Source organism: Pinus tabuliformis, chromosome 6 (assembly GCF_031772625.1).
Source record: "Pinus tabuliformis cultivar Carrire ecotype Pingquan chromosome 6, CPIR1, whole genome shotgun sequence".
Taxonomy (NCBI): Eukaryota; Viridiplantae; Streptophyta; class Pinopsida; order Pinales; family Pinaceae; genus Pinus; species Pinus tabuliformis.
The window spans coordinates 558,702,969-558,714,993 of NC_142292.1; the positions used below are offsets into that span (position 1 = coordinate 558,702,969).

General features: G+C 39.6%; 1 protein-coding gene across 2 annotated transcripts in view; it reads left to right on the top strand.

Annotated features, from left to right (window-relative positions):
• Window positions 1-7,414: 7,414 nt before the first annotated feature.
• The window catches only part of LOC149259735 (protein-L-isoaspartate O-methyltransferase 1-like), a 153,371-nt gene continuing 148,760 nt past the window's right edge, over window positions 7,415-12,025 (top strand). Inside the window, exons 1-2 of one of the 2 annotated variants that reach the window (XM_089419079.1) lie at window positions 7,415-7,730; window positions 10,453-10,563. In XM_089419079.1, the coding sequence (XP_089275205.1) occupies window positions 7,676-7,730; window positions 10,453-10,563 (166 nt within the window). In that variant the 5' untranslated portion in view covers window positions 7,415-7,675. The other variant, XM_089419073.1, reaches the window with a different exon arrangement.

A 12,025-nucleotide genomic window follows, 5' to 3' on the forward strand; every position in this document is an offset into this window, starting at 1 on the left:
TCAAAATCAGATGCATGTTCCGACTTGGAGTCAGAACCCAACAAGGGGAATGACAAAGGGAAGCAGATTATCGATGCGGAGCCCAACGCCACCGTTGCCACCACGAAGATCCAGAAGGAGGAACCTAAAGATCCAGAGGAGGAGGAATGCCTCTTCCACTCCCAGATGTGGGTAAAGGGCTCCCCTCTACAGTTCATTGTCGACAGCAGGAGCCAAAATAACCTCATTTCGGCAGAGGTCATGAAGCGGTTGGGCTTACCGACCACAACACATCCACAACTGTACACCATCAGGTGGCTTCACCAAGGACGGGATCTTCACGTGAGCCAACAGTGTCGCCTTCCATATAACATAAATCCCTGTTGTGTGACACTGCTCCCCTTGATGTTTGTGATGTATTATTAGGCCAACCATACTTGTGGAAGCGACATGTTGTGTATGAATCAAGGCCTCGTGCTATTATTGTTACTTTGGGAAATAAGTTGTACAGGATACCGGAGGTAGCACCACCTACCTCCATCTCTTTGGTTACTACAAAACAATGTAGTAAGCTCATTTCCAAAATCGGGAAATTTGTTTTCCTGATGATACGCCCTCAAGGAAAGAAGAAGATGGTGGCCACGACCTCCTGATAGGGCCCCTCCGTACGACAACTACAGATGGACAAGGTCGTGGAGGAGTACGAGGACATCTTCACCTCCTCTGCAGGGGTTCCTCTACACTGTCAGGTCAATCACTCCATCGATCTGACCCCAGGTGTGCCACTGCCCAATGGACCAATCTATCGGCGCTCTGTTCTGGAGAACGATGAAATCAAGAGGCAGATTCAGGAGTTATTGTAGAAAGGTCACATTCGTCCGAGTTCATCGCCTTATGGGAGCCCGATCGTGTTGGTGCAGAAGAAGGATGGGACTTGGAGACTCTGTATTGACTATCGGGCGCTGAACAAGATCACTGTCTGTAATAGGTACCCGATCGTGCGAATTGATGACCTCCTGGACCAACTAAATGGGGCAAAATATTTCAGCAAGATCGATTTGAAGTCAGGATATCACCAGGTACTAATCGAACCCTCTGATGTGTGGAAGATTGCCTTCAAAGCCAACTAGGGCCTTTTCAAATGGTTGGTTATTCCTTTCGGGTTGACAAATGCTCCTACAACCTTCATGAGGTTAATGGATGACATCTTGCAGCCATTCACCAACTCATTTGTGGTGGTATACTTGGATGACATCTTGATCTTCAGCTAGAGTTGGGAAGAGCACCTCCACCACATCCGACAGGTTCTCCAAACACTGCGACAATACAAGTTATGTGCCAATTTGGAGAAATGCACTTTTGGCATGACCCAGGTTCAGTATTTGGGATACATTATTGATGAACCCCTTGCATGTGGATCCAACCAAGATCCAAGTCATTCGGGATTGGCCATCTCCAACCACTCTGACAGAGCTCCGCAACTTTCTGGGTCTTGCCAACTTTTTCCGCAAGTTCGTGTTGGGATTTTCTCATATCACTTGGCCCTTGAGTCAAGTCACCAAGGGAGGAGCGAAAGCAAAATTCTTTTGGTATGAATCTCAACATAAGGGATTCACAGAGTTCAAACATCGCCTCTGCTCGACACCAGTGCTCGCATTACCAGACTTGCAACAACCATTTGAGGTCGAGGCAGATGCCTCTAACTATGCTATTGGGGCAGTCCTTACTCAACATGGGCATCCAGTGGCATATCATAGTGAGCCACTTTTAGACACAGTTCAAAAGTATCCCACTTATGACAAAGAGATGTATTCCATTGTGTAGGCTTGCCGACAATGGAAGCATTACATTTTAGGGAAGAAAATGGTCATCCACATAGACCACCGGTCCCTACAGTTCATACATACCCAAGGGAAATTGCAGAATGATCGCCATCAGAAGTGGTCCACATACCTGCAACAGTTCCATTTGAATATCAAGTATAAGAAGGGCAACACCAATAATGTTGTAGATTGCCTCAATCGACCACCGATCATGGTGTTAACCACCGTGCTCAACTCTTGTGGGCACAAGACTTCTGATTGGCCACTTCTCTACAAAAGCGACCCGGAATTCGACCACACATACCAGACACTCTTGGAGGGTCAGCATGTTCCAGATTTTCACCTCTAGGATGCCCTGTTATGCCACATGGGTCACCTTTTTGTTCCTTCAAGTGAGCATGCCAAGATGATTTGGGAAGCACACTACAGTCGGGCCACTGGGCATTTCGGGGTCAAGAAAATGGTGGTAGTTCTGCAAAAGTATTTCTATTGGCCGAATCTTCGACAGGATGTCGGGAAGTACATCAGATCATGCACTACCTGTGCCATTGCCAAATTGACCATCAAGAAGTAAGGCCTCTATACCCCACTGCCTACCCCTAGTCGACCTTGGGAATCCATCTCAATGGACTACATGTCGGGCCTTCCTTCTACTAAGCATGGAAACAACTCTGTTCTTGTGGTCATCGACAGGTTCTCGAAGATGGCCATTATGGCAGCCTACAAGAAGAATATCACAGCAGAAGCCACTGCTAAACTCTTCTTTGAATGAGTGTGGGTACACTTTGGGATCCCCCAGTCTATCATCTTAGATTGGGACAACAGGTTCCTTAGTACATTTTGATCCAGTCTCTGGTCGATGCTGGACACCAAACTCACTAAGTCTGCAGCCTTCCATCCCCAAATTGATGGCCATATAGAGGTTGTCAACATGATGATCATACACATTCTGCGCATGTACAACTTAAAGCATCCACGCACATGGGATGAGAGCCTCCCCTATGTTCAGCACAACTATAAACCGAGCTCTCCATAGCTCGATTGGCCAAAACCCTTTTCAAGTGGGCTTGAAATTCCAGCCACTATGTCCCATTGATGTGGCCATGACATTTGTAGCTATTCAAGCAGATTTAGCTCATGCCCGGCCCAAACCAGATAAGGCAAATAGCTTCATTGAGCACATCCAACATATTTGCCAACAGGTCCACGACATTCTGGAGAAATCAAATGCCAAGTACAAGCAACGACATGATCAACATCGGGTGCCACACAAGTTTCAGGTGGGCGACAAAGTCTGGTTGCATTTGCAAAAGGAACGCCTTACCGGAGCCTATCGGAAACCCATACCACTCTGATATGGTCCTTACACTATTACCAAGGTTGTGGGAGACAATGCATTTGAGCTCATCATTCTCGCATTCCTTGGCCTGCACCCAATGTTCAATGTGGACCGCCTTCGGCCATACTTTCCACCATTACTAGACACATCTGACATTGCAGAACAACTCACACCTACAAAGTTAAATCCAGAATGCATGGAACAAGATGAAATTGATCAGATCATGGACACACAGATCAAGCACACTCGCCAACAGAAGATCCAATTGTATCGAGTTGTCAAAGCAGGCCAACTCCTTCACCAGGGCAAGTGGCTCATCAGGGACCAAGTTCAATAGAAGTTTCCTCATCTCATGGAGGAACTCAACGTAATGGGGACCATTGCTTCCTAAGGGGGGAGGAATGATCTAGGTGGATATTGGTGGCCACTCACCAATTCCACTTGGACCCCCAACATTGTTTCTTTTAGTTTTTCAGTTTCCTTAATTGTAGCACAGTTTACTATTTTTAGCAGTTTTTCGGGTCCTGAACTTCTGGAGCCGTTTTGAGGCCCTAAACGACGTTTTTTGGGAAAACTGAGAGAAACATAGGTTGATGGTCCTATGTTGCTCTTCCAAAAGTTGTAGTCCTCGGATAGATCTTTCTAACGAGGTATTGTGCGCGTCAAACAAAGATCATATGCCAAAGTTACGACCCCGAGAAGTTGATGTGCCAATTTACCCAAAACGTGGCCCATAGTTTGACGCTTCATCTCCTAGGGTGAGGTTTTTGGATGTTTAAGGTTTTCCATTGTTTTTCAACAATAAATAGGCCTTCGAGCCTCATTGTAAGACAATTCAGAGGCATGTATGCGCCACGTCACTTCTCAGAGATAAGCTACCATCGCCCTAGCTAGTTTATTTCCATTTCTGTTTGTAAGCATATTTCAGTGTTTTACAGTAATGAAATGAAGTATTATTTCTACTGCATCTCTGTACGTATGGTTATATCTGTAATTTGTTGCTTTCCTATTTAAATCTGGATCACCAAGTGTCATAACTTTGCACAACATAATGCCATTTCTTAAGTCTCTCTCTCTCTCTCTCTCTCAAAACTTTTGCCATCAATAACTTCGGTTGTGAATTAATTTTTGCATAAGAGGCAAGTACTACACAACAACACTGCATTTTTAGACTTGTTTTTCATGAGAAATTTATTTATATTCCATATGAGGAATATACATGTTTAGATTATTTAGGGACTCCTTATACAATAAGACTTGGAATCATTACAATAAACATTTATTAGGAGTTCAACATGTCACATGCAAGAATTACCTAGGTTATCTCTTCCATCAATAATTTCGATTGTGAATTACTTTTTGCATAAGAGGAAGGTACGCAACAACACTGCGTATTTAGACTTGTTTTTCATGAGAAATTGATTTATATTCCATATGAGGAATACACATGTTTAGATTCTGTAGGGACTCCTTAGATAATAAAACTTGGAATCATTATAATAAACATTTATTAGGAGTTTAACATGTCACATGCAAGAATTACCTAGGTAAATAAGATAACAATATTTCTACCAACCATTTAATTATAATATTCAATTAAATAGTTTTTTTTTACCTAACTTAATTATTAATGATTTAAAATATGATTTATTTTTTTTAAATAATTAAAACAACTCTTTTATTAAAATATATTTTAAAAATATTATGAAATAAAGATTAATAATAGGCATACTTAATTATTCAAAATCCCAAATTTATATTTTTCACAAACATTTAAATCATAGCTCTAGCAATATGAGATTGTAATTGTAATTTTTGTTTTTAAACAAAAACGAGTACTTTTGGTATTAAGTTTGCGTCGAGACGCAACAAATACTTGGGAGATTATAATGCTAATTTTCAGGATAAACCAGAGTTTGAAGTGACTACAAGTCCATTACATGGAAAGATGCTAGTAGACTAACTATAGGCCCATTTACATAGAGTTTACAAAATTGCAGAAGGAGCAAAATACACATAGACTGTCTAGTCATCAAAATGAAAAGTAGTCATTTTCCATCGCTGGCCTATTGAGGTCAATGTCTCGCTCGCCTAGGTCCACCTGGAGCTGATCTTGGCCTACAGGAACATCTCTGTTGAGTTTACATTCCATAATTATGCCCCAGAGCACATCCATTTCATCCTCTAGGCGAGAGATATGATGTTGGAGAGCCAACAACTAGTTAGTGAGTTTCAACTGTGAATGATACAATTGGTAGAATTTTACTTGCAAATCATAATCGACTCTATGGAGGGCATCATGAGCATACAAACAATATCTGGAGGGGCTTGTTGCTGAGGAGGTCTCCGAATTAATGTCATAATTCATGAGAGCACTCAGATAGAGACCATAGTAGATGCAAATACAAGAAGGATGCCACCCAGGGCGCCCCAAGTTGACCACAAGAGGAAGATGCTTGGCTAGAAGGTTTTGGGAGCAGAGGAATTCAAGTGCAAGCTTCACCAATTGAGTCGTAGACCGCTTCACAAACCTCAAATTATTGAGTCGCAAAGCATAAATGAAAGAATGATGGACATACAAAATCCCAGTCAAACCACAGTGGGTGTCAAAATTCAACTTTAAGACAAAAGATAGTGATTTACCTCCTTGCCCACGAACCAAAACTGTCCAAAGGGCTCCTGAGATGGGTAGCCAAGGTACTGCTAGAATGATGTCCAACATAGCCTCGAATCCCTTCAATAAACCCAAGAGGTTGAAACCCAGAGCGCAAAGGGAGGAGCCTTCTTCACTCGAATTTCCATCCAAACCATAGAGATTGCAAAGTTCCAAATTGAAAGCAGAATGCAGAGAGTTACCTTCTTGGATGAGGGCCAAAACATGCCAAAGGACTCTAGAATTAGGTAGCCAAGGTGTTGTCGGGGTTGTTTAAGAGCCAGTGAGTCTGTCCTCTATAATTCCCAAGAATTGGAGTGTCTAACCCACAACTTCACCACACAGAGAAGGAGTGACTGATACGAGGAGCAGAGCACTCCATAGAGTTGCCAAAAATTTGGACCTATGGATGCCACAATTAAATTTAAATACAAAAGCACATACAAGTTGGCAGACCACGAAGATGATGGAGCAAACTTGAATGCAAACTTAAATATGAATGGAACATGGGCAAGGCGAAGGCTGGATTTATCACTCGTTTCCCTTGTCAATCCACACATTCCTCATCAACTGAATAATAAATTTCCTAGTACGCCTCTCGGAGAGAGCCATCATGAGTTTGAGAGGAAGGCAATTCCAAGGCCAGGATATATGATTGCAGTGATACCAAGCATGCGAGATAGAGGGCAGCCAAATGGATGATGACGTTTTCCATACGATGCCACATCATGGAGGATGATAAACCCAATTCTAATACAATACCTTTGATCCAACGAAATAGATGCGAAGTTTATGAAGAGCCTTGAATAGGGAAAATTGGGTGAAGGGGGATATATAGAATTGGGTGGGCAGGGCTACGATATTATCATAAAAACTGTATCCCAAATAGGGGAGGGACCAAGGGGGGTACAAGATCCTAGGATCCATATAACTTTAGGGGATATGACAATAACTGCTAGAGTCATTAATTTCTAATTGTCTCTTCCAAAGCGCTGACCTTATTTGCTTGCAGATCAACATCCATGTGATTAATTTTGAAAATACCATAGAGCACATTGGTATGAAAGCATGCAACCAATTTTCTAATTCTTTGAAGCACCAAAGCAAGAGAGTTATCTTTGAGCAACTCCTATTAATGAGATAGTGAATCATAAGTAATGGATCTTCCATAACAGTGATATCTTTAATAATATACATCTCAACTTGATTATTGGTTTTTGAGAATTTATCTTTGGTTTTTAAGAATTTATCTTCCATGAAGATTAAGATAGGATAGTCCCTGGGTGTTATCCCGCGTCGCTGGGACGACGCGCTATTTGCTTCCCCGCCCGGGTTCGACCCACAGATACATGATGCGCTGCCGTTGCATTTATTGTAACCATTGCACTTTGTATATATTGTATTGTATTGTGGGATTAATATAATGCTTCCAAAAGGACTTACTCCTCATTTTAAAAAGGAAAAAGAAGAAGATTAAGATAGAATATTGTAATTTCAACGTGATTAAACATCAGATTTTAAAATTTAACCAAATATGCCTGGAAAAATATCCCCGTAGGCCTTTAGTTAACCTCCGCTAATTTCTTTTTGACCGAACGTGCGTTAAAAGTACGCAAACGGGAATTTCACGCTTTCTTTGCGCTTCTTTGATAGATTCTCGAAACGGATGGACCAGAACGTTCATCTGTTACATAAGTTCGTTGCTGCTCTAAACCCTAGTACGGCCCTGCATAAATCCATCCAACCTACGCCATTACAGTTCTTCTGATAAGTGTAAAGCCCCGAAACGCCTTGATTTCGAATAGTGACAGTGATTTTTGAGACCAATTTGAGCAATCTGCCCCCGAAGTATTTAGAAGACTTCGAAATTAAATCTCCGAGATGAGCTGGACGTGTCATGGCAAGACCAACAAGGACATGGTTGCCAAATTACATGGTCGGTGTTGCATTATTATTAATAATCTATATTAATCTCATTATTTCTGCTGAAGGCCAAATTCTACAATTAATGACCATGGGGATCAGCCCCTCCACAGATGGGAATTCAAATTCCAAGCTCATAGACCGACTTAAAAGTGATTATTGTTTCCTGGTCTTCGACTTGTTTTGTAAAATTTAAATAGTTTCTGTTTGAATTATGGCTTTTACATACTGAAAGAGCTTAAGCTGTAATTTTTTTTGATTACTGCTGTTTGAAGCCAAAGACAGATGAAAAATCCTCAGGGTTTTTATGGATGTGCTGTCTCAGCGTTTATTAGTGGGATATAGGGGCCAGGGGTTTCCTTTTCTAGAATTTAACATACCATTTGCAGTCTCCGTTATGGAATTCTGGATTCTACATTCTAATTCTTTGACCCTGTGTGTATGTTTGATCGTTTTGGTGTCTGGTTATTTCTTTTTTGCTTTTCTCGAAGCTAAATTATTTATTTTAGTGTACAGTAAGCCCAAAACTAAGATTTGTTGAAGTATTCTTTAGAGGTCCTCTGTTTTAGAATCTCTGGCCTGTTTCATTTTTTAAAGTTGTTACTCCTTGTTGAAATGGAAGTGATATTGACCAGCTTGTATCTCGAGGGATATGCCGTATGATGTCTCGAACAGCTCCCTGGGTAATCGAATCCCTGCTTCCTGGGCCCTTGACTCATGTAAAAGTGTTGATGGTATTCAGGTCAGACTAAAAAATTTATGTCCTTTCCTTTCCTTCTGTTCATGAAGAATGCATGTGGCAGCTTTAAAACATAAAGTAACAAAAAATAATGTGAAACAGAATCAGAATAGATTCCCTGGACTTTTTATGTGCTAAGAGCTTTAAACTTGTTTTTTTTTGTTCGTTTTTAATTGATGATAGATCTGAGGTTAAATGGATCTATACAATTTTGCTCTTAACCAATAAAATTAAGATCTATACAATTTTGCTCTTAACCAATAAAATTAATTTTATTATTGGTATAGCATATGCTTTCCCTTTCTTCTTTTTACAGTTACCTTCTCAGGACTGTGTCACATTGGAAAAGTATATCAAATCAATGAGACTGCTGGGCCTGACTCCTATTTGTCCTTGGGTATTTGAATTTTCCCAGTCCATGCATTGAATTTGTTGCAGGCGTTGAAGTCATATACTGTGTGGCTGCTTAAGGTTTTGTTGAAGTCATATACTGTGTGGCTGTTTAAGGTTGTGTGTTTTAGTCCTCGCACGATCATGACTGCTATCATATGTAATTGCAGCAACTATGTAGTGCAGTGGTAAGATTGTATAACATTAAGTAGGCTTTGTGTCTTTCTGTGTTCAAGATAATTATTAATTATGATATTTCTAATGAATAAATTATTAAGACCATAGATGAACTAATCTCTGATTAACATAACTATTACTGACTAATCGTCATGCAAAGAAATTATTATGTAAAATAATCTCAAATATTTTATATAACACTACGGGCATGCGAATACAGGCATTTTTTTCCCCAAATATTTCGGATTATTTCCTAATTATGGTCAATTTAATATTTTTGGGATCCTTGTTTTTAATTGCCAACTTCATTTATTTCGGCTATAGTTAGGCTTTGTTCACATTGTAAATCTTTGTGATATGATTTAGAATGACTTGAGGCTATTCTAGTCTTGGGTGTATTAGTATTGTGAATCAAACTTGATATTAGTTGTGGGAAAAATTAGAAAACACAATTAGGCCAACCCTGTTCCTTAGGCCCAGCTCAGGGCTTTTGCTAGGTTTGCCTGGTGGTTTGGCTAGAGGAGATGACCAGAATAACCGGATTTCCATGCTTCAAAGGCTATGAAATTTTGAAGTTCCTTAATCCAGGTCCAACGTTTTATGTTGGGTTTCCCTAGATAGATGTTCTAGTGACTGTTCAGTATTGTTTGCATCTCTGTTCAACTCCACAATAAGTAAGCAACGCTCCACTGTTCAACAAAAAATCTGCTAGACTAATTTTGCTTTTTTGGCTTTGCTTTTTCAAGTTATATTGTAACATGTAGTTCACAATATATTGGGATTTCGTTACTGTTGTGTAGAATATTTTTAACCTTCATTAGATGTGATGGCTTGAGTGTCTGCCATAGATATGTTGTTAAAAATTTCATGGTGGTTACTGCATTGTGTCTGTCTTAATGACATATACATGTAAGATTATAAAAGCAGTACAACACGAGTTTCTTATTTGGTGGAACACGATATTTCATGAAAGGTTCAATTCTCATAGAAGAAAATTTGAACACGTTATTAGTCCTTAAAACATCAGCCTAAACCATCTACTGATATAGGCGTTTCCCCTCTTTTACTAAGATTTAGTGATCGTCTTTGAACAAAATATGATTTTTGTAGGAGTAGCAGTGTGATGGTGGCTCCACCAGAATCTAACTGTAGGTAATTGCTTTTTCAATTAAAAATAACACCATAAGTTTCTATATTTATTGGGTGTTGTTTGAATTTTTAAGTTGGTTGAGGAAGTCTAATGGGATTCAGTGATATTGTTTGAATGATAGAATGTGTTATGAGTAGTAAGGTTGATGTGTCTTTGCCATAATTGAACTGTTGTAATTGACAATCCAAAAACAACCAACGTTTTTAGACAATTTTGATGTTTTTTATCTGGTTAAGCTAGGTTAGGATGTTTCTCATTAAGCTTTTTCTGATTTGGCAGAATATGGAATCCTTCACTCGAAAGTTGCAGCTGATGCCATGATACAAATTGATCGAGCAGATTATGTTCTAGATCGGAGAAGTGCTTATATTGACTCTCCACAGCCTATAGGTAATGCCATTACTATTGCAGCTTTTAGATTCTTCATTCATAAAATAGCTCATAGCCTCATTGTTTTCCTGCCTGAAAACAGAATATTTATTTATATATCATAAACCCCATTATTACGTTGTTTTGAATATTTAAGCCAGTAACAATCATGTCATACACTGTCTCCTAAAACTGCTAATACAAACATGGGTGAAGCCTTTATCAATATAGCTTATTGATTCAAACAAAATATATAATTGCAAATTAGCAGCATAAATAAATGCTTGGGCCAACGCCAGACACATCCATTGGCAGACAAAACCAAAACCAAATCCCTCTAAGCTGGTAGAATTAGGATGCTAATGTCAGTCCTAATGGCCACATTAGAACCATTTTAAATGTTGCCCAATGCCAATATTAAAAATGTGAATAAAACCCATGAGAGTGTGGCCTAGTGGCAAGCAGCGAGGTGATTGGGCTAGTATTAATGCAGAGGTCCTGGTTCAAAAGCCCCCAAGTGCTTGTGAATGAGGCTGGGTTCAAGCCTAGGTGATTTTGATGGCATAGATACCCCCTTCACGATGCAACAACTTAGTAAAAGGGACATCCGTAAGTTTCTATAAGTATTATTTTCCAAAAAACATGAGTAAAAGTGGATAAGGATGTGTATTAGAGGGTCATTAGTTTTGGAAAACCATGTAATTGTAGAAGTGAAGAACAGCGAATTTTAAAAGAGGGTCATGAGTTTTGGAAAACCAAGTAATTGTAGAAGTGAAGAACTACAAATTCCAAAAGAGCAGCACTGAAGCACCAGTTAGCATAGCTCAACATAGGAATAACAAAAAGCTTGATTGATAGACCAATTCAAAGAATCGTTTATATATAATTAAAAATATAATTCACTTCCGTAGGATAAGGAAGACATAGTCAACATGATCACCTTAGGCATGTCTAGATCTCCATCTTTTATGCCTCAACTTGGGCACTAATCAACCTTTTTGGGATCACATTTAGTTGGTCTAATCAACTAGTCAACTTCCCCAGATGACCTTCCACTATCCATTGAATCCATATGATCATCTATATATAATTCAAAATATAACTAACTAACTCCCGTAGAATAAGGGGGACATACTCAACTTTGATCACGTTAAGGACATATTTATCTCCATCTCTTTTGTCTTGGCCTAGGTACCAATCATTCTTTTTTCTGGGACTACCTTTAGTTGGTTTAATTGACCAATTGACTTTCCTAGTCAACCTTCCATTGTCCACTGACTATTTTTAGAAGATCTAGAGGTGTGTTGAACCTGCTATTATAAGACCCACTTGTTAACAACTTAACACAACTCTTTGGATATTCGGGAGGTGGAGTTCTCCCTATATACCCCCCCTTAATTATAGCATCTCAAACCCCATGCATAGTATGAAGATTCACAACCTTAGCTTTTGTTAATGGTTTTGTAAAGATATTGACCATTTG